Raw genomic sequence first — 26,657 nt, 5'->3', positions numbered from 1 at the left:
TGGGAAATAACTTTTCCTGCAGTTTAAACTTTTAATTTAAAGAGAATTCCTATAGTTTTTTTTTTTCCTTTCATAGAATTTTTTTAAATTCACATATATCATAGGAAATTTTGTGCTAATAACAACGAACAAATAAAAAAAAAAAATTAGGTCACCAGGCTTGTTGTTGTGAAAAATTGTTTTGAACACACCCTAAGTTGCTGAAACAGTCAGCGATTTTTCAACAATTTCATAATTTTCTGCTTTTTTATGAATACCAACCAAAATAATATCACATCAAAACAACACAAAAAGGTGTTCTTCTTTTTAGAGATTTTATTATATACTTATTTGGTATTATAGTCATATTTGTAATAATACTCTATCCTTACAATAATGGGTACAAATGAAAAAAAAAGTTTCGTATTTACTTTTGTGAACCTTTTTCAAAGAAAAATACCCATAGTGAAGAATATCTTTTTAAATTTTGAACAACTCTTTCATAATTTTTTTCCCTGTTTTTCTTGTGTATAGATAATTGTACTGTGGGCATAACAAGAAATGAATGTTATGAACTTAATAACTGTGATAGTTATTTTAAGCAAATATGCATTGGGTTATTCCATTAAATAATCGTTACAAAAGCATTTGACAGTATAGTTTCAGAAAGAAGAATTTCACGGTCCGAATGCAATTAGTTGGACTAGAACTAAAAATAAAACCGTAGAGGCTTTTGGAAAACATTTATTGCGTTTCTAAGAGAAATGATAGTTTCTGCAACATTTGATGTCTGTTCAAGTGAAATGATGAATTTCTGTCCTGGTTGATGTCATTTCATCATATGTCATACGTAACCACCACAAACTTTGGTTAAAATCAAAATGTGAAACAATTATTGTTATGATTTCTACCTGTAGATGCCTGTCCTGGTGAGATGATCAAGTTCAGCGGAGAGCGAGGCTTGTTTATCATTGGTCATGTGTACCCGCCACTGGCCGATGTCACAATTACAGTGTATGACAGCGGGGATAAAGTGGCTGCTGTCACAGCACTGACAAGTGAAAAGGGAGATTTCAAGTGAGTTTGATACTTATATTTATTTCACATAATAATAAATGTTTAATATACAAATCAAGGACAAAAGCTCAACAGAAAAAGCTGTGATGAAAGCTCCAAGCTTATTTGAACCACTCTCGAGTCTTGTTTCCTGGAAAAACCAGTACTGGTGTAGTATGAGAAAGTATGGTCCTGACCCCAGTGTGGCTCAAACCCACAACCCCCAGGTTGAGGCGCCATCACCTTAACCACTAGACCACCGCTCCCCAGCCGACCACACAGCACTGCATATGGAAATATCAGTATTTAGATCTGTATACATGCACAAAGTAACTGAGCAAATGTACATATTTTACATAAACAGATGCAGTAATAACATAGAAATAACAAACAGATACAAACATATGTGAAGAAGTTATTGTAATATGCAAAGTGTGTGAATCTGGGAACAAGCTGTCGCAATAATAGTCTTATTTTGATATATAACCATCTCCAGTTGTCAAAAATTAAGGCAGCAATACATAAACAGTTTAGTAAATACCTAGAATATTGTTATCACTAATTATACAATATATGCAAGGCATGATATGTGTTAGCACAAAAATAATTTCATGTACATTATACAGCAGTCGAAATGTCAGACTGCTTCAGTGTAGTACTTTGTGATATTCTGGACATATTTTAGTACTTAGCCTTACCTGCCACCCCAGAATGGCCAGAATTGAACTTAACAAAATTATCCAAATAAATCAATACAGATGACATTATACACACTTTTGTCAAGATTTCAAGATTTTCAAGACATGTTGATACAAGTCAGTGTCAGAGTTGATAAGTCTGTAAACTCTGACTTTTGTAAAACTGATGAGTTTATGAAAAAGGAGTGTTTTTGATCTTTTCTGTAGCCCATTTCAGTTTACAATGTATACATAATAGGTGAATGATGTTCACCAGTGACTTCTATTTGATCCACCTAAATTTTACAATTTTACAGTGTCATCAGTGTTTGACATTTGGACTGCTGTTTTATGTCTTATTTTGCAAATTATATCTTGTTTGTGTAGGATTGGTCCACTTCACAAGGGTTTTGATTATATGGTGAAGGCAGAGAAGGATGGCTATGTGCTGGAGAAAGATGAGGAGGAAATGGCTGTGTTCCGTGCCAGGAAACTCAGCAGAACTGATGTTAAGGTACATTATATTAACTGTCAGAGATGTGCGGTATTCACTGGTACACCGGTCTTACCAGTGTTGGTTTATAGTGGTATGAACACGAATGATATGTACCAGTATAGTTTAGATATTACTGTCAAATATCCAACAGAGGTAGAAAATAATTTTTTACAAGCGTTTTTTCAACAAATTGAGATCTGAAAAATATCATGGTACATAGCTTACAACAGGCAAAAAGTGATATGACTCAGTATGAATGTTAAGTTGTGCTACATAACCCTATCAAAAGATTTCTTGATTAAAATATTGAAATAATGTTTGGTACTTGCTTTCTGTCAGCTCAGTACACAGATATATACTGTAAAATCAGTTTATTTCATGGGCAGCAAATTTCGTGGTTCTGTCAAAAAACAGCTATTTCATGAGGACATGAATTTGCAGATCAAAGATTTTAAAGAAAAGATGAATAGAAAACTTCCCTAAAAATTTATTTTTACGGATTGACGCAACCATGAAATTCACAAATGAATTCCTCATGAATATCAATGATTTCTGTGTAGTGGCTTTTAAGAATCGTCAGATGTAATTTTATAAAAAATGGCATTTTGGTGTGCTATACTGTAATACATTGTGTGTATATTTGATTAGATTATAGATGAAGTTGACCAGCCACTATCAGAGGTACTGCTCTCCTTGAGTGGAGGTAAACAATACAGAAGTAATAATCTTACACATGATGACGGCACTATGGTCTTTATGAATCTCGTAAGTACCAGTTGAAGACTTATCTGTAATAACTTTAGATGAAACATCAAAGACATTCTATACCAATACAGCAGGATTTCAAGAGAAAGCTGTTATATTTTTTTCACCGTGTGCTTAAGTTCAGATTTTGTGATCATCTTGTGAACATCATCATTTGTCGATTTTTGATGTCAAAAGTTTGACTAATAACTCTCCAAACGTCTACTTTTTTGGCCAGTCTTAATGTAACTTGATCAGAATTTTTGTCTCAGTAAAATTTCATCCAAGTTCGATACTTGATAGCCTTCGGTATATAACACTAGATGATTTTCTGACTTCAAAATAAATATGTTTATGGTTGTTCACCATTTTGGTAAAGGGGAAACTACTGTCACTAAACTGCCAAGGACTTAGTTTGCAGTTTCGTTCCATAAAAGATAAGAGTGGTTTATTTTCTAAACAAAAGTAATTTTGTGTAAATTTAATGATATGTTAGCAGGCTGTTTGTTCTATAACATATATGAAAATAAAGACGGTCACACCTTCTGTTCTCGGTTTCAGTTAAGCAGCTCTTGTTAACTGGAAAGTCTGTTTCACCATACAAATTAAAGAATTTGAGATCTGACATTGTTAGCTTAACTTGCTGATAGTGACACTGAGAATTACATTAGAGGCCACATTTTCTACCTAAAAATTGTAATCAGTGACCTCTATATATGAGCCGCGCCATGAGAAAACCAACATAGTGGGTTTGCGACCAGCATGGATCCAGACCAGCCTGCGCATCTGCGCAGTCTGGTCAGGATCCATGCTGTTCGCTAACAGTTTCTCTATTTGCAATAGGCTCTGAAAGTGAACAGCATGGATCCTGACCAGACTGCGCGGATGCGCAGGCTGGTTTGGATCCATGCTGGTCGCAAACCCACTATGTTGGTTTTCTCATGGCACGGCTCATATCAAGGCATGTGTCTTCCTGATGATGTAGGATTCCCAGAGTGTTACCAAATCACCTTATTCAGTAAATCCTATGTATTGCAGATTAATGGCAGTTAGTGACTGATTTCACACGGTATCTTAGATATGATTATAATCCAAATTATCTCCAGTTTTGTACTTAATTTATCATTGTTTCACAGAGTCCAGGGCAGTATTTCTTACGTCCTATGATGAAGGAGTACAAGTTTGAGCCTGTCTCCCAGATGCTTGAAGTTCTTGAAGGTACCACTGTTGAAGTGAGCATTAGGGGAGTCAGAATTGCATACAGGTTAGTCTATGAGTAAAAATTTTAACACATCAGTGAAATATAAATAGCCAATAATGAAACAAAATACAGCTTACCTTATTAATTTTCGGAAGCAGAGATACAATTATAGTGTATTTTGTGTCTTAGCTTGATGGTGCAGTTGTTTTTCTGGGAAAAATCTGTACAGAGAATAGTTTGTTGTGTTAGTGTTAGACTGTTAAAACACCTAGATATTTGTATCTCAGGGCTATATTGCACTCGATACATCTTTCCAGAAGTTAATCGCCAAAACTGTATTAAAAATAGAGTTTTAAATAACTTCTCATAAATGTTCACGATCATAATACATTGAAAATCAGGTATGATCCAGAATGTTTGGTTCAAGGTCAAAGGTCGAACAGCTTTATGTGTGCATTATATCTTCTAAGCTGCTGAAAGGATTTTTGTAAAACTGGCAGCAGTTGTTCGCCTCATGACTACATGCAGAGAGCTTGACCAGGTCCCTAGGTAGTGTCAAGGTCACACATGGAAGCTGAAGTTCAGATTGCTTTATTTTGTTGCCTCACCAGATCTTCTAAACTAATGGAAGGATTTTCATTTAACTAGCCTAAATTCATTTACTAAAAAGACAGTGTGCAAAGCACATGACCCAGATCACTAGGCTCAAGGTCAAGGTCACATTTGGAGGTCAAATGGCTTTCGTATTTGTCTGCTCTGTATCTTCTAAATGCTGGATGATGTTTAGAGCACAAAATCCAGGGCATTAGGTTTAACCCTCTAACCTGTTTTAAAGTGGCATCTGGGGGTATTATTTTCCTGCAGTGAAAGCTCAAATTTTCAGTTGTTAGAAACAAGTTGCATCACTGAATGGAGATCAAGGGTCAGGAATATTTTTAAAACCCTGTGTATACATGTTTAAATGTATTTTTCAGTTGCTATGGACAAGTTACATCACTGAATGGAGAGCCGGAACCAGGCGTGTTTGTTGAAGCCCTGGGTTTAGATGATTGTTCTATGTATCAGGAAGAGAGTAAAACAGAAACCAACGGAAACTACAGGATCAGAGGGCTACAGGTAATGGTAGTTTCAGTCATTTGGAAACTATCGTTTTACTTCAGTTTGTAAATATTGAGCCAGTCTATAAAGGCATAGTTTCAAAGTTTGGTTTTTCGAGAAATAAGAGAAGGTAATACTCTTCTAAAGAAATTGCTAATAAAAGGAATTGAAGCTTTCATGTTTGCTTTATCTTTGTACTAAGATTGAAATCTAAGTGCTATAATTTGGAATAAAATTCCGCCAATATTTCAATGCATTATTGATATCTTTCAGTCTTGGTTTGTAGCAGATATAATGCTTTCTCGTATTGTTTTGGAAATATCATTGCTTTAAATGGTCAACATCTTTTCCTTAATTATACCCCCACCAAACATGTTTGAGGGGGTATATAGGAGTCAGTTTTGTCGCGTCCCGTCGCGTCCCGAAATCTATTATCTCAGTTATTACCAAATGGATTTGATTCAAACTTAAAATACATGTTCCACCTTTTCACCCACATCATGTGACACAAGGTGCATAACTCTTGACACCAAGTTTTCATGAATTATGTCCCCTTTTACTTAGAATTTAAGGTTAATTTTGTTGTATTTTCACTATATCTCAGTTATTACTAAATGGATTTGATTCAAACTTAAAATAGATGTTCCACCTCATCACCCACATCATGTGACATAAGGTGCATAACTCTGACACCATTTTTTTTATGAATTATGCCCCTTTTTACTTAGAATTTAAGGTTGATTTTGATGTATTTTCACTTTATCTCAGTTACTACTGAATGGATTTGATTCAAACTTAAAATAGATGTTCCACCTCATCACCCACATCATGTGCCCACATCATGTGACACAAGGTGCATAACTCTGACACCAAGTTTTCATGAATTATGTCCCCTTTTACTTAGAATTTAAGGTTAATTTTGTTGTATTTTCACTATATCTCAGTTATTACTAAATGGATTTGATTCAAACTTAAAATAGTTGTTCCACCTCATCACCCAGATGATGTGACATAAGGTGCTTAACTCTAACATAATTTTTTTATGAATTATGTCCCCTTTTACTTTAAATTTAAGGTTGATTTTAATGTATTTTCACTATATCTCAATTATTACAAAATGGATTTGATTCAAACTTAAAATAGATGTTCCACCTCATCACCCACATCATGTGACACAAGGTGCATAACTCTGACACCAATTTTTCATGAATTATGCCCCTTTTTACTTAGAATTTAAGGTTAATTTTGATGTATTTTCACTATATCTCAATTACTAATGAATGGATTTGATTCAGACTTAAAATAGATGTTCCACCTCATCACCCACATCATGTGACACAAGGTGCATAACTCTGACACTATTTTTCTTGAATTGTGTCCCTTTTTACCTAGAATTTAAGGTTAATTTTGATGTATTTTCACTATATCTCATTCTGATTGGCTTAGAGCCAAAGGGAAGTAACCTTTTTTTAATCTTTGTACCGAGTTTCTTCCCCTTAAATTCCAGGAATTAGTCTATTTTTAGAAATCCTATTTTTAGATTTTCAATATTTTAGGTATTTTTCTAACTTTTTTATTATAAGTCCTATGTAAAAAGTAAAAACATTTTTCCGTGGTAACATGGGTCGGTAAGACACTTTTTTGTATTCACTTTTAGTGTATCTCTAATATTAGAGATTTAATATATTTACTAGTATTACTATACTAGTATTATACTAGTATTACTTATATGTAGAAGCCCAGGATGAAGTACTCCAAAGTATTTTTAAGATTCCTTATGGTTGCCATTCTTCTGTGACAAGACCGTATGGTGGGGGTATGAGTCACTCCTGTGACAGTTCTAGTTCTTTCAGAAAGCTGTAGTTGGTATATTATATTTCTTGTATTTTCAGCCAAAATGTAAATATGAAATAAGACTCAAAATTGGAGACATGAACAAACACATTGAAAGAGCAGCACCAAAGTCGAGAATTGTTGTGGTAAGGTTTTCTTTTTAAAATAGATGGTATGGATGGGTGGTCAGTTTTACTTGGTACTTCCATAATCAATTGAAAATCGCAAAATACAGAAAACCTTTTTTGACAGTTAATGGTACTGTCTAAATAGATGGGCAAGTCCATTTTAGAAATTTAGCAAGGTAAGGGTTAAGAACTCTAGTGATAGCTCTAGTTTGCTCAGACATTTCCTATTTCACTAACCTGCATCAAGATAGTCTAGTGTGATGTTGTCTCTTACAGCACTTGTTAGTGTTCTAAAGCATTACAGTATAACAGCATAACTAGCGGTATCATAAGTATGAGACAATAAGTGTCTTAATGTGTCTTCATCACCGAATAAAGGGCCTCCTTTGCCGAGTGGGTATGGACGCTGACTTCAAATCACTTGCCCCTCACCGATGTGGGTTCGAGCCTCACTCGGGGCGTTGAAATCTTCATGTGAGGAAGCCATCCAGCTGGCTTATGGAAGGTCAGTGGCTCTATCCAGGTGCCTGCTTGTGATGAAATAATGTGCGGAGGGGCACCTGGGGTCTTCCTCTACCATCAAAGCTGGAAAGTTGCCATATAACCTATAATTGTGTCAGGGTGACGTTAAACCCAACCAAAAAAAAAATGTCTTCATCATCAAATGTGATCGTAAATAAATATTGCATAAAATTCCTTGATTAATTTCTTTCTTGGAAAACTCTTGTTTTTCTTGATGAATGTTGTGACACAAGCTATATATCTAATGCCCTTTCACTTTCACTGAACAGGTGGAGAAGTCGGACTTCATTGGAGTGAACATTATTGCCTTCAGACGTATGAATCAGATGGATATTAGTGGAAATGTGGTAACAGAATCAGAGTTCTTACCTACTCTAAAAGTAAGCAGTTTTTGTTCCATGCAGGGAAACAAAACTTGGAGAAATAAATGAGCCGCACCATGAGAAAACCAACATAGTGCATTTGCGACCAGCATGGATCCAGACCAGCCTGAGCATCTGCACAGTCTGGTCAGGATCCATGCTGTTCACTTTCAAACCCTATTGCAGTTAGAGAAACCATTAGCGAACAGCATAGATCCTGACCAGACTGTGCGGATGCGCAGGTTGGTCTGGATCCATGCTGGTCGCAAATGCATTATGCTGGTTTTTAGCTCGACTATTCGAAGAATAGTCTAGCTATTCTACTCACCCTGGCGTCGGCGTCGGCGTCACACCTTGGTTAAGTTTTTGCATGCAAGTACATACAGCCATCAATTAAAGGCATATAGCTTTGAAACTTATTTTTTCTTTTTCTAGGTCAATTACCAACCTCTCTGGGTCAAGTCCCATAACTCTGACATGTATTTTGAGCAAATTATGCCCCCTTTTGGACTTAGAAAATTTTGGTTAAAGTTTTACATGCAAGTTACTATCTCCAAAACTAATGCAGATATTGATTTGAAACTTCACATGTGTCTTCGGGGTTATAAAACTAGTTGATAGAAGCAAGTCCCATAACTCTGACTTTCATTTTGGCCAAATTATGCCCCCTTTTGGACTTAGAAAATTCTGGTTAAAGTTTTGCGTGCAAGTACATACAGCTATTTCTAAAAGGCATATAGATTTGAAACTTATTTTTTCTTTTTCTAGATCAATTACCAACCTCACTGGGTCAAGACCCATAACTCTGACATGTATTTTGAGCAAATTATGCCCCCTTTTAGACTTAGAAAATTTTGGTTAAAGTTTTACATGCAAGTGACTATCTCTAAAACTAATGTAGATATTGATTTGAAACTTCACATGTGTCTTCAGGGTTATAAAACTAGTTGATAGCAGCAAGTCCCATAACTCTGACCTTCATTTTGGCCAAATTATGCCCCCTTTAAGACTTAGAAAATTCTGGTTAAAGTTTTGCGTGCAAGTACATACAGCTATTTCTAAAAGGCATATAGATTTGAAACTTATGTTTTCTTTTTCTAGATCAATTACCAACCTCACTGGGTTAAGTCCCATAACTCTGACATGTTTTTCGAGCAAATTATGCCCCCTTTTAGACTTAGAAAATTTTGGTTAAAGTTTTACATGCAAGTTATTATCTCCAAAACTAATGCAGATATTGATTTGAAACTTCACATGTGTCTTCGGGGTTATAAAACTAGTTGATAGAAGCAAGTCCCATAACTCTGACTTTCATTTTGGCCAAATTATGCCCCCTTTTGGACTTAGAAAATTCTGGTTAAAGTTTTGCGTGCAAGTACATACAGCTATTTCTAAAAGGCATATAGATTTGAAACTTATTTTTTCTTTTTCTAGATCAATTACCAACCTCACTGGGTCAAGACCCATAACTCTGACATGTATTTTGAGCAAATTATGCCCCCTTTTAGACTTAGAAAATTTTGGTTAAAGTTTTACATGCAAGTGACTATCTCTAAAACTAATGTAGATATTGATTTGAAACTTCACATGTGTCTTCAGGGTTATAAAACTAGTTGATAGCAGCAAGTCCCATAACTCTGACCTTCATTTTGGCCAAATTATGCCCCCTTTAAGACTTAGAAAATTCTGGTTAAAGTTTTGCGTGCAAGTACATACAGCTATTTCTAAAAGGCATATAGATTTGAAACTTATGTTTTCTTTTTCTAGATCAATTACCAACCTCACTGGGTTAAGTCCCATAACTCTGACATGTTTTTCGAGCAAATTATGCCCCCTTTTAGACTTAGAAAATTTTGGTTAAAGTTTTACATGCAAGTTATTATCTCCAAAACTAATGCAGATATTGATTTGAAACTTCACATGTGTCTTCGGGGTTATAAAACTAGTTGATAGCAGCAAGTCCCATAACTCTGACCTTCATTTTGGCCAAATTATGCCCCCTTTAAGACTTAGAAAATTCTGGTTCAAGTTTTGCGTGCAAGTACATACAGCTATTTCTAAAAGGCATATAGATTTGAAACTTATTTTTTCTTTTTCTAGATCAATTACTAACCTCACTTGATCAAGTCCCATAACTCTGGCATGTATTTTGGGCAAATAATGCCCCCTTTTGGACTTTGAAAATTCTGGTTAAAGTTTTACATGCAAGTTTCTATCTCCAAAACTAATGCAGATATTGAATTGAAACTTCACATGTGCCTTCGAGGTTATAAAACTAGTTAAGAGCAGCAAGTCCCATAACTGATATGCATTTTGGTCAAGTTATTTCCCCTTTTGAACTTAAAACTCTTTTGATATTTAACCTTTTGGGTAATATTTTCCTGCTTCTGGGACAATATTTCGAATAGTCGAGCTTGGCTGTCTTATGGACAGCTCTTGTTTTTATCATGGTGCAGCTCAAATGGTTTGATTGTAAGTTCATACAACTTACATAATACAACTTACATAAACTGATCCTGATGACTGCTTCTTAAAGTACAAACTGAGACTTTGTATGTTTCTGAATTAATGCTTGGAGGGGCTTGGTCCCTGGATTTTCTCCACCATTAAAAGCTGGAAAGTTGCCATATGACCTGTACTAAAAATGAAATAAATGAAAAAAAAATTAAGTGCTGTTTGAACCTACAAACTCCATTCATTAATGAGTGAAATGTCATTTGCCTGCACCACTTTAATTATTAACGAATGGAGAACACTCAAGAACTTGTGAGGACTGTTAATTCATGATAATGGGTATTTTGTCACAACTACCTAGAGTGAAGGTAGCCTGATATTGTTTCTGTCAAATTTTGAATGCAGTCCTATGACTTGACAACACAACCCCAAAAGATGTCCATACAACAAAAATAACCAGAGATACTTTATTTTAGATCGATGTGTATAAGTTTTGTTAAGGCAACCATATTGATTAAATTTTATGAGTTTATAGCATTCCCTTCATGGGCAGACTTCTGTTGTAAGGAGGTACCCATTGAAAGTGTTTTTAGATTGACTTTTGAGTAAATGTTTTACATCGGTTCACCAAATGTTTATTTTTAGGTGAGGTTATATAAGGAAGATAATCCTGGGGTGCCAATGTTCACTGCCCCACTTGGTGTTGTCAGCTTCTTCTATCTACCATCTCTACAAATGGATGACTCGGTGAGTTTTTCTTCTGCTATAATGTGTGTTTTAACTTTGTCAGTTATATGTACTGGAATATCCTTCACAAGGGAATGACTTATTATGTCTCTCACTACACAGTGGTGTGGGAGACATTGATTTACTCCCATCTGTGTTCTGTCACAAATTTTGTCCGCACTCTAAGTCGAACATTTCTCATCCAATCTTCACCAAAGTTGAACGAAATGTGTTTGCCAATAAGTCCTCGGCCAAGTTTGATAACTAGCCAAATCGGCCCAGGCACTTCAGAATTATGGCCCTTGAAACTTGATTTTGATAATCAAAGCACTGAAAGTCTGATAAGGTAGTTGAGGTCTTGGTGCATGGTTGACTCGTATACTACTATTCAGATGATTAGGCAGTTGTGGGAGACATGCACTTTTCTCAAAAGCAGCTCTAGTTTCAAAATGAGTCTGATTCATAATAGAATGAAGTCAGTTCTTGTGAATAGAACCTCAGATCTGTCCAAAAAGAAATGCAAAGAGGAATTTCTCTTTTTTGAAAGTACATACAACAGCTTTTTGTTTTGATTAACAAACAACTTACGCAGTGAATCAGTACTTATATAATGCCTGTATGTGCTCCAGTCACTTTCAAGTGGATTGAATTTTCAAGAAAGTATTCTGTTAAGTCTCCTAATGATTTGCTGATTCTTTTGTTTCAATTAAAATTCTTTGTACAAAATATGTACATTTATGTTCATTTTACACACAGGTATATTCAGTATGTGTTGATATATGTATTTATGTACATTTTACACATATTTATGTACATTTTACTTAGGGTTATATACAGTTTATGTAGATATATGTATTTATGCATTTAAATACATTTTCCACACAGATTTATACAGTACGAGTGGAAAGTTCTCTGTCCAAGAACACACATGAGTTTATACAACCAGAGGTAGAGATAAGAGCTAACATCTCGTACAAACATATTACATTCAGATTTGAACCAAAGGTGAGAAAGCATGTCTGATAGAATTACATTTAAATTTCTATTTAATGTGATTTTTTTTGTATAACAATGGTTACCGAGTAATAGGTATATAGTGACAGTAGAATGTTTTTGTGTCTTGCTCATTATGCTTTAAAGTAACTGAAAACCCATCATGATAAGCAAAAATGGCTTTAGATATATGACGTAGCATGCTTTACAACATTTGCCTCAGTGGAAGTTTGAACTTGCAGTTCTTAAATTTGTTACTTTAACCCTTTCAATTAAACCAGAAAGATTAATTATCTTACGGTTTTCTGTGAAATCATTTGATTTCTTGGGCATGGTTTTTACGCCTGTGTGATCATTTGGTGGGGGAAAATTACAACTTTCGAATATCGTGTAAATTTTTCCTTGTTTGCTGTTATATTTTATATTTAGGCCAATTTGTGCACGATACACTTGTGACTGTCACATGCAGCATTATTTATCTGTTGTTAATTGTTTACAGAAAGTGTTTGTTCAATATTCAGTTTGATGGAAAATGAAAGTGTATATAAGTTTGTCTTAGTTAATTTAGAATGGCTGTTACAGACATACCAGTTATTCTAGACAAAATGGACACTGTTTATCTATGTTTAGGTGAGAATGTGATGTCTATAGGAATATTTTGCTTACATAGAAAGCTAACAATGAACCTGTTGTATAAATAATTTCAGAGGAAGTCTGTAGAGCAGGAGTTGAGCCAGAGTTCTGTACTTGTGTTACCTCTTACAATACTCATAGCTGTTGCTGTCTACCATTATCAAAAGGTAAAACAGCCTCGCAGGTTATCGCACTATACAATATTTTTGAAGTAGTACAGGAATAATATCGGTAAAATTAACAAAAGTAAAGGTAAGCTTTATTTGAAGTCATATATAATCAACAGACAACATGAGCTACCAAGGTGTTCTGCAACAAAACAGGTAACTGACTTGGGCTTATTTTACCTCATGGTGCAACCTTTAATTAATGAGCATCAAGGAAGGGAACTATCGGTACCATTTTTCATGTCTTTGACCCACCCAGGGATTGAATCCCTAAACTACAACACTCAAAGCAGAAACTTTACCATTGAGCTATTGAGATGGTAATAAGACTTCAGTATGTATAGTCTTAAGTGCTTCCGAAGTTAGTTAATGAAATTTTAATTGGAACAGTACAAGAACCTTGTCTCAGCATACTGTCCTTTGGCAAAAGGACAATTTCCAAAAGATTTACATACTGGCTGCACATTTAGCAGTGTTTATCGCAGGAGTATGGTCTGCACCCTATGTGTAAAGGTATTATGAAGAAAATGTAATTGAAAGCTTTCAGAAAACACTTATGTTTGAATTATTGGTTTTTGCGTGAAAGTAAAAACGATTGCTTGCCATTTGAAACAATTAGATACTGGTATAATATGTTAACTCTACTGAAATTTCCATAATAAATAATATGTGGTTGAATCAAAAACAGCCCAATAATGACTATATGTGTTGGATTGAAACTTCACACAATGCTTCCCAGCTATCAGACTTACTGAAGTTACCAAGTTAGATAATTTTTGGTTGGATTTCATGAAAATTATGGCCCTTTTTTGACTTTGGTTAAAGTTCTGCATGCAACTTATTGCAAAGGTAGCATCACAGCAACAACTATATGTGTTGAACTGCAACTTCATTCAAGATCTCAGGAAATATACATTGTCCTTATATAACCAATTTAGAGAACTCTTGGTTGAAATTCGAACTTCAGCCCTTATTTGTTTTAGAAAATTTGGTTGAAGTTTTGCATGCAAATTTTTTTAATTGCCATAATAAAATTTTAGTTTGTACTAAATTGTAATAAAATCACATAGTTACATAATTCTTGCCAAGTGATGGCCCTCTTTCTAGCTAGAAGTTGAAAAGGAAATCATGCTGTCTTCTCGACAGTATTTGTTGTAGAAATATCTTGAATATTTTCTATTTCAGCTTTTACCATTGGGACAACAGCTGTTGGGCCAAGCACAAGCATTTATACAGAAACGTCAGGCGGGCATCAATCTTCAACAACAACAACAACCACAGCAATACTCTCCCATACAAGACTTTGATTTACAAGATTCTCCCGTACTAAGGAAGAAAAATAAACCCAGAAAAACTTGATATTAATATTGTGTATTTAGGTTATTCAATATTTCTCTTTTACAAGATAAAATGTAGTGCAATTTGGTACTGTAAACTATATTGAAATAAGATTTTAACATATTATTCCTAAACATCAGTAGTGAAACTACTGACTATTGGCCCATAACTTTACCACTCATTTCATTCCAATAAAAAGTTGGCAGCTTAATGTTTGCTTAATTTTGAATTTAAGACCAAGCTTTTTTATACAGGAATAATTTAAGCTCTTTAATTCTCCTATGTGCAAAAGATCACAGAGCACAATCAGTTTTTGGAACCAAACAAGGAATATTTTCATGAAGTGTTAGACAGATTTTTACAGTCTGGCAGGTTAGTTAATTTGATATAGCATGTGGTTCTGGGACGATCTATGTATGAAAAGAATTGGAACAACTGCCTTACCCTTGCATGATTGTAAGAGGCGACTAATAGGGTCTTAACACTTGGTTTTGCTGTAACTCTGTGATTCCAGCAGGTATGCAAATTTTGATTCCATACCTTGTTTTTATTTCGATGTAAATGAGATGTGAAACCAAAATTTGTAGTCCTGTTTGGCGCCATATAACCTATACTGTGTTGGTGCGCCTTAAACCCCAAATAAATAAATGATATAGCACACGAGTTCCGAGATTTGAGCCCGGGGTGAGGTGTACCAGTACGTTCTCATAGTTGATCTATTGAAGACAATACGTCTAAGGGCATTCTTATTCATGTTAGAAGTTTTCACTTATTTGCAGAGACTTGTAACTCTAGTTGCATTTTATATTAATCAGACATTTCTTTTTTTTATATTATTTTCTAGAATTGTATCACAGTTTACATTTATCAAGACAGTTTTTATCCATTTAATTGTGTGTTGGATATGTATGTTTGTAGTTTGCCAATCTGGTATTTCAGTTGTTTGAAGTGTAAGTGAAGGACTGTTTCCATTTTGGGTTTTTCTGCATTTCACTTTCATATGTTTTCTGTCATTTGATCAGTGTGGATGGTTTCGAAAATGTATATCTGTTGCTGGGAGGTTCAGCTTTTTCACACTCCACTGAAGTACTCTTCAGTTTGATGGAGACCCAGTCTTGAGTGACTCGCAGGAGAAGCAAGGTACCAGTCTGTGTTGCACAAGATATTATCGATGGTCATCATGACATCAATCAAAATGATAACCCCTACATTTTTGGTATTTTTGTATCATTTAATGTAGGATTTCAAACACGATAATTTCTGAAAAATAGAAATTGCTAATTCGATCATTTGCTTAAACGTTGAACTGCAATTAGGGGTGGAAAAAATGTTTTTAAAAAAAAAGAAGCAAAACAAATTTTGGCATCTTTCATAAACTCAGATAAGGAAATATTCAGACAAAAGAAATTAAACTTTATTTTTTGGCCTATAACATCATTTTGAAAAGAAAAAAATAGTTGTTTCTCCTCAAAAGTTATGTTTTTCATGTCCCTCATAATGAATGGAGAACAGCATTACGTTTTAAAGAAGAATGTAAACTTCATCTGGAAAGAGTGTGTTGCCAATGAAAGTGTTTGTACAAATGTAAATTTTGAGTAAAAGAAAGAATGTCAAATTGTGTACATGTTTATTGTAAAAGATTATATAACATTTTTTCCTCAAAAAATATAATATAAACATTGACAAAAACAAAAAATAAACAGACAAAAAAATAAAATGCAATTTGTTTTTCTATACATCAAGCTGCATGTAAATGGTTGTATTGCAAAGACAAAAAAAAAGTTAATCTCTTGCTGTGTCATGGTTTATGCTGTGTTACAGCTTAGAGTAAATGCATAAGAACATTGGCACTAAATGTACATGTATATGTATTACGATTATCAAGTTAGTAATGATCTCTTAACAGGTGTGTTTTCATTTGTTACAACAACAACTCACAATACCTGTAATAGGTAAATAAACTGGTATAGAAAAAGTCCAATATATGACCTGTGACAAAAACTATTCAAGGCCATTGACATAGCTAACTTGTCTGGCAACAAAAATGTTTTCAAAAGATTGAATGAAAAGTAAGTTCAACCATCTAGGGTAGGGAAGTTATCTTTTGAAATTGAGTCAGCATTTTCTGAGGAGATTTTCTCAACTATTCCATCAGCCATATATTAAAGGAAAACTAGCCCTGCCCCCTGGTGGCCATATTTTTAGCCCACCATCAACAGATGGCGGGCTATTAAAATCACTCTGCGTCCGTGGTCCGTCCGTCCGTCATTCCGTCCGTCCGTTAACAATTTCTCGTTATCGCATCTCCTCAGAAACTACTGGGGGGATTTTGACCAAACTTTGTCAGAATGATGTATTGGTACCCTAGTTGTGTCCCCCAGAAAATCAGACTGGTTCAATAATTTATGAGTGAGTTATGGCCCTTTGTTTATTTCTATATTTTACATAGATTTATATAGGGAAAACTTTGAAAACCTTCTTATCCAAAACCACAGAGCCTAGGGCTTTGATATTTGGTTTGAAGCATCATCTAGTGGTCCTCTACCAAGAGGATTCAAATTATTTCTCTGGGGTCAAATATGGCCCCGCCCTGGGGGTCACATAGTTTATAATGACTTATATAGGGAAAAACTTTGAATAACCCCTTGTCCAAAACCACAGGGCCTAGGGCTTTGATATTTTGTATGTGACATCATCTAGTGGTCTTCAACTAAGATTGTTCATATTATACTCCTAGGGTCAAATATGGCCCCGTCCTGGGGGTCATATGGTTTACATAGACTTACATAAGGAAAAACTTTGAAAATCTTCTTGTCCAAACCACAAAGCCTAAGGCTTTGATACTTGTAATGTAGCATCATCTAGTGGTTCTCTGCCAAGTTTGTTCAAATTATCGCCCTAGGGTCAAAAATGGCCCCGCCCCGGGGGTCACATGGTTCATATAGACTTATATAGGGAAAAGCTTTTTAAAATGTTCTTGTCAATAACTACAACATTCAAATTTGGACCACATGTATATTTTTGAGTGGCAAGATGAACCTTGACATGAGTTGATCTTGATTTTGACCTAGTGACCTACTTTCACATTTCTGTAGCTACAGCCTTCAAATTTGGACCACATGTATATTTTTGAGTGGCAAGATGAACCTTGACATGAGTTGACCTTGATTTTGACCTAGTGACCTACTTTCACATTTCTGTAGCTACAGCCTTCAAATTTGGACCACATGCATAGTTTTATGCACTGGAAAAAACGTTGACCTTGATTTTGACCTAGTGACCTACTTTCACATTTTTGAAGGTACAGGCGTCAAATTTGGACCATATGCATAGTTCCGTGTTTCAAAATGAAATTTGACATTGATTTTGACCTAGTGACCTACTTTCACATTTCTCAAGCTACAGCCTTCAAATTTGGACCACATACATAGTTTTGTGTACCCAAAAAAACTTTGACCTTCACATTGACCTAGTGACCTACTTTCACCTTTTTAAGGTACAGGCTTCAAATTTGGACCACATGCATAGTTTTGTATTCCGAAATAGAATTTGACCATGATTTTGACCTAGTGACCTACTTTTACATTTCTCAAGCTACAGCCTTCAAATTTGGACCACTTGCATAGTTTTTTGTACCGAAATGAACTTTGACCTTTACATTGAGCTAGTGACCTACTTTCACATTTTTAAGGTACAGGCTTCAAATTTGGACCACATGCATAGTTTTGTATTCCGAAATAGAATTTGACCTTGATTTTGACCTAGTGACCTACTTGTACATTTCTCAAGCTAAGCTACAGCCTTCGAATTTGGACCACTTGCATAGTTTTGTGTACCAAAATGAACTTTGACCTTAAGATTGACCTAGTGACATACTTTCACATTTCTGTAGCTACAGGCTTCAAATTTAGACCACATGCATAGGATTGTGTACCGAAACAAACTTTGACCTTGACATTGACCTAGTGACCTACTTTCACATTTCTCAAGCTACAGCTTTCTAATTTGGACCACATGCACAGTGTTGTGTACGGAAATGAAATTTGACCTTGAGGTAGTCAATAAGTCTTGAAATTTGGAACACTCAAAAATGGCACATTGGTGGGCGCCAAGATCACTCTGTGATCTCTTGTTCAAGACAAGAGGGCCATGATGGCCCTATATTGCTCACCTGAGTACCATTGTTCTTAATGATAAGATCAAGTTTTGACATAGATCACATAGGCATACACATTAAATATCATCAGGAAAAATATTTTCTTGTAACAGTCCCTTTTTGGATCACGTACTAGTCAGGGCCAATCTCCATAACAAGTTTGAGGGTCCTAGGCTCAAATGCTGCATTTCTGTACTACCCTGGAAGACTTAAATAACATTTAAAACCAATCTCATTAGATGATGCGGAGGTATATTCATTTACATAATGTGACCTCTAGAGTGTTAACAGTCAAATTGTTGATGACGGACGACGGTCACAGGACAATCACAAGCACTATTTTATTGTAGTAGCATATGAATTTATGCATGCATTCGTAAATTACAGCATGCTACTCATCTGACCCCACTCCCCGGGGTGTAAGACAAGTTTCTTTCAGCACTAAGAAAAGTATTGTCTGGCTTGCTGAAAATATTATACATGATTTACTTGAAACATCTTGGTCAGAAAAATGTATCACAAATACTGAGAAAAGCTTAAAATTAGCACAATGAGGATAGTATAAACAATATAGTTTATACATGATGAAATATGGTATGATGCTGAGACACAATTATTATCTATTTAAAATTCCTGGTCCACCACAATGAAATATGAAACTAATTGTTTACTGATATTTGTAAGTGCTAATTTACAAAGTCTGGAAAAATGACTATGAAACAAATGACTGGTGCAACCAAAAATAAAACATAATACAAAAAAATGGTTGTTAGCTAAAATACTTTCAAATTATGCGAATGAATCAGCATAAAAAACTTTGGAGTCATACAATTAAATACAAAACAAACAAGAGCTGTCAGTGGACAGCGCGCTCGACTATTCTCAGTGCTTGATAGTATAATATAAGCAAATGGTAAAACTTTAGTCAGTCAAAATGCTTGATAGATTTGCCTCCTCCTTTTTACAGACTGGTGTCATGATGGTAAACAAGTATGCAAAATATGAAAGCAATATCTCAATGGACTTTGAAAATATTTTGGGTAGTATGCAAACTTTAACATTTATTCTAAGTCGAAAAGGGGCCATAATTCAGTCAAAATGCTTGATAGAGTTGCCTCCTTTTTACAGACTGGGGTCATGATGGTAAACAAGTATGCAAAATATGAAAGCAATATATCAATGGACTTTGAAAATATTTGGGGTAGTACGCAAACTTTAACATTTATTCTAAGTCGAAAAGGGGCCATAATTCAGTCAAAATGCTCGATAGAGTTGCCTCCTCCTTTTTACAAACTGGGGTCAGATGGTAAACAAGTATGCAAAATATGAAAGCAATATCTCGATAGACTTTGAAAATATTTTGGGTGGTATGCAAACTTTAACATTTATTCTAAGTAGAAAAGGGGCCATAATTCAGCCAAAATGCTTGACAGAGTTGCCTCCTCCTTTTTACAGACTGGGGTCATGATGGTGAACAAGTATGCAAAATATGAAAGCAATATCTCAATGGACTTTGAAAATATTTTGGGTGGTATGCAAACTAACATTTATTCTAAGTCGAAAAGGGGCCATAATTCAGTCAAAATGCTTGATAGAGTTGCCTCCTCCCTTTTTACAGACTGGGGTCATGATGGTAAACAAGTATGCAAAATATGAAAGCAATATCTCAATGGACTTTGAAAATATTTGGGGTGGTACGCAAACCTTAACATTTATTCTAAGTCGAAAAGGGGCCATAATTCAGTCAAAATGCTTGATAGAGTTGCCTCCTCCTTTTTACAGACTGGGGTCCTGATGGTAAACAAGTATACAAAATATGAAAGCAATATCTCGATGGACTTTGAAAATATTTGGGTGGTACGCAAACTTTAACATTTGTGTGACGCTCACGCTCACGCTAACGCTCACACCGACGCCGGGGCGAGTAGGATAGCTCCCCTATTCTTCGAATAGTCGAGCTAAAAATGTGGTCTATATCGTGTTCACAAGGAAATTGTGGACGGACGACGGACGAAGAGCCACAAAACCTCACCCTGTCACTACGTGACAGGTGAGCTAAATACAGAATGAATTTAAAGAAATTGGTATCACCCTAGGAATATTTCTGTGAAATTATTTCAAAATCATGCAAGCAGTGTTTTTTTTAAAGGAGTTTTTTTCTTTGGTTGCCATGCAAGGATGAGATATATCTGAAGGAATGATTCTGAAAGTTGATAGCCAAGGAACATTCCTGTGAAATCTGGTTGAAATTAGGTCAGTGGTTAGGGAAGAGATATTCTTTTAAGAAAATATGGACAGACAACTAACATCCAGCAAAGTTTAAAACGTCATCATTAGCACTTCATACTCGGGTGGGCTAAAAAGTATAGATGAACTAACAGTCACTGATCTTATTATTGAGTAAATTCAATAACGGTAACTTTTCTTTGGTATCCCTTTCATCCGTAACCATAATTGCTATCTGAATCTCAATTCAATGACAGATGTGCTAATGGAACATAAATGCACAATTAAGGAAACATGAAAAGCAGTAAAAAGGAAAAAAACTTGCTGTTTCCAAACTGATGCACAAAAGAAACAAGTGTCTCAGTTTATAAAGTAGAGTTTGGGAACCAGTCTCAACATTTTATAATCAGACTTGTAACCTTTGAGCACTATCTTGAAAGTAACCAATGGTGATGTTGCATTCTAAGACTGGTTCCCAAATTTGTTCCAGGAAAACTCAAGATAACAGTTTATTTAACCTCCTTTCCAACCAGTCTGCTTGCGACTTCAAACCCTGCTCTGACCAAAAGTCCTTCATGTCCTTGTAGCGCTGTATGATATCAAACTTACACACATGATGTAACTTTCTCAAGCAGATAGGACACAGGAAGCTGGGCTGGGAATCAGACTCCTTTAAATGATTGGAACCATTCATGAGACAATGAAAGTGAGTACAGTGACGCAGTCCAAACATGTGACCCATTTCATGGCACATAGTCTTGCAAGCCCTGACTAAGATTGTAGGTATTGGATCACTGCAAATAAAAAGAAACCTTATATAGTCTACTCTCTGCTCCTTGCAAGAATTAAACTGTTTACCGGAGTAATTTTTCCACCACCTCGGATTCATGTGTAGAGAAGAACAAATAAGTACTGATACAAAATTCATGAACATCAGTTAGGTTAATTGACTCATTACATAACTGAAATATTGTTGAAGAATACACCAGTCCAATATCAGACTAAGAATACCAATTTACTATGAATTTATGAATGAATGTAATCTTGCGTGTTTTCAGGTAAATGAACTTCCAAACAGAATTTACTTCTGTAAGGACCAACAGAAAGGTAACACATGCAGTTTAAAGTTTTACCTACCTGTCTAAATTTATGTGTGTATATGTACTTTCTCCAAAATTTGAAAGGTATCTGGCCAATGAGTATACACCTGTACATCCAGGTGAACGTGCTAATCCAAATACAAAGTTCCATTCCTTTTTTGGATACAAATCGCACATTGTTATCCCAGCTACACAGAATGCATCTTTTGGCACTTTTTCATCAAGTCTATCCAGGATCTGACTCGCTTTAACTTGAAAGATATCATTCTTAAATCTATCTGACACTTTACCAACTAAGTTACGCTCTTCCATGCAGTTAACCTTCATTCCGAAGAATATTTCTGCAAAAGTTTTCAGAGGTTGCAGGACCTGCTCAGGTAATGCGTCTTCTTTAAATGTCACTGGTGCAAGATAAATGGTGTGATGAATCTTGTCTGGGCCCCGGTACTCACCTGCAGCATAAATAAAACTTTTGACATTTAAACTAGTGTGGTGATTATTATCTTGGCCCCAGATATTCCTTAAGCATAGATAATACTACTGGATTACTGAAATACTTATATTAAGCAGTTTTATTAGAGGGGTCTTTACTTTCATAGTTTTATATATCGTCGCCTTAATTCCAGAGTGCCGTAAGTCCATTTTTGGCAAAATTAAGATTTTAGTGCCATTAGGTACATACCTATGACATCTGTTGGATGGTGAATTTGTGGTTTTGTAGAACAAACAAACTGGCTAAATTTTAGTTCAACAAGTCTGTTAGTAGTGTAGTCATTGTCACTCAAATCTCTAAACGTTGTTTCCCAAAACTATCAAAAAGCTAGTTAAAGCATTATGGAAATAAGGCGACGATATATTAAACTTATACTTTATGAGGGAGAAGAATAAATATATTTGTTTGCTTTGTTAAGTTTTAATAAAACCTGTAAGAAGATCCTTTGGAAACACAGAACGCAACCAAGAAAAATAATAGCAGGCTCCGTAAATGAAATGATGCCTCCTAATACACGTTTGAGCTGACCTCTATTATCAATAAACATAGAATGGACTCCACGATCCCAAAGGACCAGAAAATATAACAACACAAAGCCGCCACATAGCACTTAAAGACTACCGTTGTGATAGTTAATAAAGCAGAGGTGATGGACAAATTTTGATTGACCTTATAGTTACTGTCTTAGAGTCTTAGCCTTGGCTGACTTATGTGCAAGGACATATCGGAAATAATTAGTGGCAGAAAAACCGTCACAAGGAATGCTATGATAATTAGATCACCTGTAATAAACTGTTTGTAAGTCTGTCCTGATTCTTCGTGTTCTGCTAACCAGTCACCTCTCTTCGACTTCCCCATCGGGGTAAAAAATTCTTTATCTGGAACAGACAATTAGAATATTGATGAAATACAATGTACTGCTAACGGTGGAGAGATATGATTTCATACTTGTAAGGGTATGCGCATATCTTAAGATTTCCTTGTATGTTTAAATAAGCATCTGGGTTGTCAATATTCAAAACAATGCATTGAATGTGTTCATGAATAAAATATAGCCTTAAATGTTCAATTATTAAAAGCAGACTTGCATGTTTTAAACATGTAGATTTACCCAGTAATCAGACAATTTTAGAATAACACTAACATTCTCGGATTTACTATGCATATGAAATTGTAACCTCCTGTGATAAAAATAAAATAGATAAGAAGATCCTTTGAAAGCATAAAATGCAACCAAGCAAAAACAGAAAAGACTCGGTTTTACGGAGTCTGTTCATGAGAGGTAAAGGAATATTGTGCCCCCGCACCCTCTTTAAAGCAGAACTTTTCATATAATCACAATGAATGGACTTCATGATGCCAAATAACCAGAAACTGTAACAAAACTAAGTCCAAAACTTTTCACCACTGCCATAGACAGTTGTTATAGTTGATACAATCTGTAAGGTTCTTATACATACATACTTTTGTGTCTACTAATGAGGCAGTTATTCTCATTACCATCTTTAATATATATACCATATATTTTCGCTTATAAGATGCACTATCAGGAGTCATATTTCCAGTTCATGAGTGGGGAGCATCTTATAAGCGTGTACTACAAGTAAATATAAAAAAAAGAAACCCCAGACTGCATGTCTAATTTCGGCTTGCGTCTTATAAGCGAGTGCATCTTATAAGCGAACATTATACGGTACTGACCTCAATAACTAAGCTTTCAGATATGTATATATTTTAAAGGTAAGACTTAAAAGAAAATCAGAATTAAAATATTTTGGTAAAGATAACTATCAGAATTAAAATATTTTGATAAAGATAACAGAAACAGAGAAATATTGCTCAAATAAGTATTTTTTATATCTGACAGCTTTGTCACTTCAAGAAAGTTACACACTTTTACTGCTAAATATTATGAAACTTTAAATATCTTCTGTTTTAGCAACTGAATTCTTTTTTCTTCATACCTGGTATAAAGAACTTTATATCTTGGCCTTTTGTTGCTTTACCAGAAAACTTGTCATTATATTCTTCTTCAACCTCTTCTTCACTTTTCCCTTTCACCTACAAAAATCACAAAATGTTAAAGTAGTATCTTGAAAAGCATAGGCAAAATCTCTGCAGCATGCATTTTGTTGAGAGGACCTTAAATGGCTAAATATAACGAATGTAAAATTTGTTTGTTTGTTTGTTTGTTTTGGGTTTAACGCCGTTTTTCAACAGTATTTCAGTCATATAACGGCGGGCAGTTAACCTAACCAGTGTTCCTGGATTCTGTACCAGTACAAACCTGTTCTCTGCAAGTAACTGCCAACTTCCCCACATGAATCAGAGGTGGAACAAATCCATTTCTTGATAAAAATCAGACAGATCACTTTAAAATTTGTGACCCTTCAAAAATATTACCCACTAGCTGTCACACATTTCTTTGTGAATATCTACATTATTTGAAGAACAGGATGAAATAAGATTCATTTATTAACAAGAGCTTTCAGTTGACAGCGCGCTCGACTATTCTCAGTGCTTGATAGTATAATATAAGCTATGAGTAAAACTTTAACATTACAATAAGCATATTCTAAGTCGAAAAGGGGCCATAATTCATTCAAAGTGCTTGATAGTGTTGTCTGCTCCTGTTTACAGAATGGGGTCATGATGGTAAACAAGTATGCAAAATATGAAAGCAATATCTCAACGGACTTTGAAAATATTTTGGGGTGGTACACAAACTTTAACATTACAATAAGCATATTCTAAGTCGAAAAGAGGCCATAATTCAGTCAAAATGCTTGATAGAGTTGTCTGCTCCTGTTTACAGAATAGGGTCATGATGGTAAACAAGTATGCAAAATATCAAAGCAATATCTCAATGGACTTTGAAAATATTTGGGGTGGTATGCAAACTTTAACATTTGTGTGACGCTCACGCTAACGCCTACACTGGGCGAGTAGGATAGCTCCCCTATTCTTCCAATAGTCGAGCTAAAAATAAGATCAGATGTATTTGGAGACAGCAAGACAATGAACAATATAAAAATACTGGTGGTCATCAATTAAATTTATCAGATCTGGGCATTATCCCCTTTTCTTGTATTCTCAGGGTTTCTCGTATTCTCAGGGTTTCTTGTATTCTCGTTTTTTGCCTTAAAAGTTGTCAAATGATACAACTTGTTTGTTATTTTCTACTACGACTAGAGAGGTATGGGTCAAAATCCAGAAATGAATTACTTCAGTTTTATAATCCATATATACTGGGTATACCAATTACCGTGAGTCTTATATTTAGTGGACTCTATTTATAACAAAATGATTGTTTGAAAGGATAAGTTTTATTCTGTTTAATTAATTTATATTTTAGCTTAAGACTTTTGGCAAAAAATCGTCAAAGCCCCAGGAAAAAGTTCCACTACTGCCATTCAAAGAACAAAGGTGGGGAATTTTAGCATTTTCTAACATATACCTATTACAGTGAATTTCAAATTTTAATCTAAAGAAGTTGTTAATTTGATCTAAAACAAAGAAAGCATTTCTATTTTACAATGGGCCAAACTAAATATGAAACAAATATGGCAGAAATAAGCAAGTTTAATGAAAATTTGCGGAGAAAAATTGCAAAGATTAACCATATTAAAATAACCAGTCACTTAGCTAAATTCCTTAATTTCTAGGATCAATGTGAAATAAAAAGAAAGACACTCCAATTTTCAAAAATAGTTTTGCTAAAAATCTGAGCACATTGAGCAGTGAATAATGAGAGAAAAATTGTAAAGCAATTTTCATGTTAAGTGTCAAAACAGGACATTCACGGTAATATGTATATCCAGGTAATTGGTATACCCAGTATACCCATTAGCTATTTTAGTTACCGTTATTTCCTGTATACCAATGGCCTCAAGAAGTTTATCATCAGTGAGTGACATCCGATGCCGTCTTGATGCCGTTACCGCAGCCATTTTTCTTAACTAGTGTCACTACGATCTATCTCATGAAATCAAGAACTTTCGAAATTAAAACTCTATCTTCAGTCAAAATATTATCATTATTAATTTCCTGTATGTATCAGTGTATAATGACACAAAATTGTGAAATCTTCAGCATTTTGACAGCCATAAAGTTTGTCAGTCCGTCCAGCAACTGTCACTGAAATGTGATGTTGATCTTAAAAACTGAGAGTGTATATATATCGTTATACGTTGTCATAAGGAATATAAATTACTGAAATATTATTAGTCATTGAATTTTTTTTTTTACAAACATCAGTGTCCAATGTAATCAAAC

At 34.9% G+C, this 26,657-nt stretch overlaps 2 protein-coding genes across 2 annotated transcripts; one reads left to right on the top strand and one right to left on the bottom strand.

Moving 5' to 3' along the window:
* Positions 1-893: 893 nt before the first annotated feature.
* LOC128559741 (nodal modulator 3-like) lies at positions 894-16,124 on the top strand. Its single transcript, XM_053552084.1, has 11 exons — positions 894-1,056; positions 2,100-2,226; positions 2,857-2,973; positions 4,089-4,216; positions 5,128-5,269; positions 7,144-7,230; positions 8,004-8,114; positions 11,196-11,297; positions 12,162-12,281; positions 12,977-13,069; positions 14,255-16,124. Exons 1-11 carry the CDS (start codon positions 914-916, stop codon positions 14,426-14,428), a joined length of 1,344 nt encoding a protein of 447 aa, XP_053408059.1. The 5' UTR covers positions 894-913; the 3' UTR covers positions 14,429-16,124.
* Positions 16,018-26,654, bottom strand: LOC128559744 (archaemetzincin-2-like). The gene is made up of 5 exons (XM_053552088.1): positions 26,246-26,654; positions 24,347-24,443; positions 23,165-23,260; positions 21,927-22,341; positions 16,018-21,583 (listed from the first exon to the last, which is right to left on the bottom strand). Exons 1-5 carry the CDS (start codon positions 26,330-26,332, stop codon positions 21,286-21,288), a joined length of 993 nt encoding a protein of 330 aa, XP_053408063.1. The 5' UTR covers positions 26,333-26,654; the 3' UTR covers positions 16,018-21,285.
* Between the last annotated feature and the right edge of the window lie 3 nt (positions 26,655-26,657).

This window comes from Mercenaria mercenaria, chromosome 10 (genome assembly GCF_021730395.1).
Source record: "Mercenaria mercenaria strain notata chromosome 10, MADL_Memer_1, whole genome shotgun sequence".
Taxonomy (NCBI): Eukaryota; Metazoa; Mollusca; class Bivalvia; order Venerida; family Veneridae; genus Mercenaria; species Mercenaria mercenaria.
Note: the sequence above shows the minus strand (reverse complement) of the source record. Positions and strands in the feature narration are given on the sequence as shown.

Excerpts from the sequence above, each read along its gene's own strand:
- LOC128559741 (XM_053552084.1), top strand. The coding sequence starts at position 914 with ATGATCAAGTTCAGCGGAGAGCGAGGCTTGTTTATCATTGGTCATGTG. Across the intron at positions 1,057-2,099 it reads AGTGAAAAGGGAGATTTCAA|GATTGGTCCACTTCACAAGG; the intron begins GTGAGTTTGATA and ends TTGTTTGTGTAG. Across the intron at positions 7,231-8,003 it reads CAAAGTCGAGAATTGTTGTG|GTGGAGAAGTCGGACTTCAT; the intron begins GTAAGGTTTTCT and ends TTCACTGAACAG.
- LOC128559744 (XM_053552088.1), bottom strand. The coding sequence starts at position 26,332 with ATGGCTGCGGTAACGGCATCAAGACGGCATCGGATGTCACTCACTGAT. Across the intron at positions 24,444-26,245 it reads TTGGTATACAGGAAATAACG|GTGAAAGGGAAAAGTGAAGA; the intron begins GTAACTAAAATA and ends TGATTTTTGTAG. Across the intron at positions 21,584-21,926 it reads ACACACATAAATTTAGACAG|TGATCCAATACCTACAATCT; the intron begins GTAGGTAAAACT and ends TTTTATTTGCAG.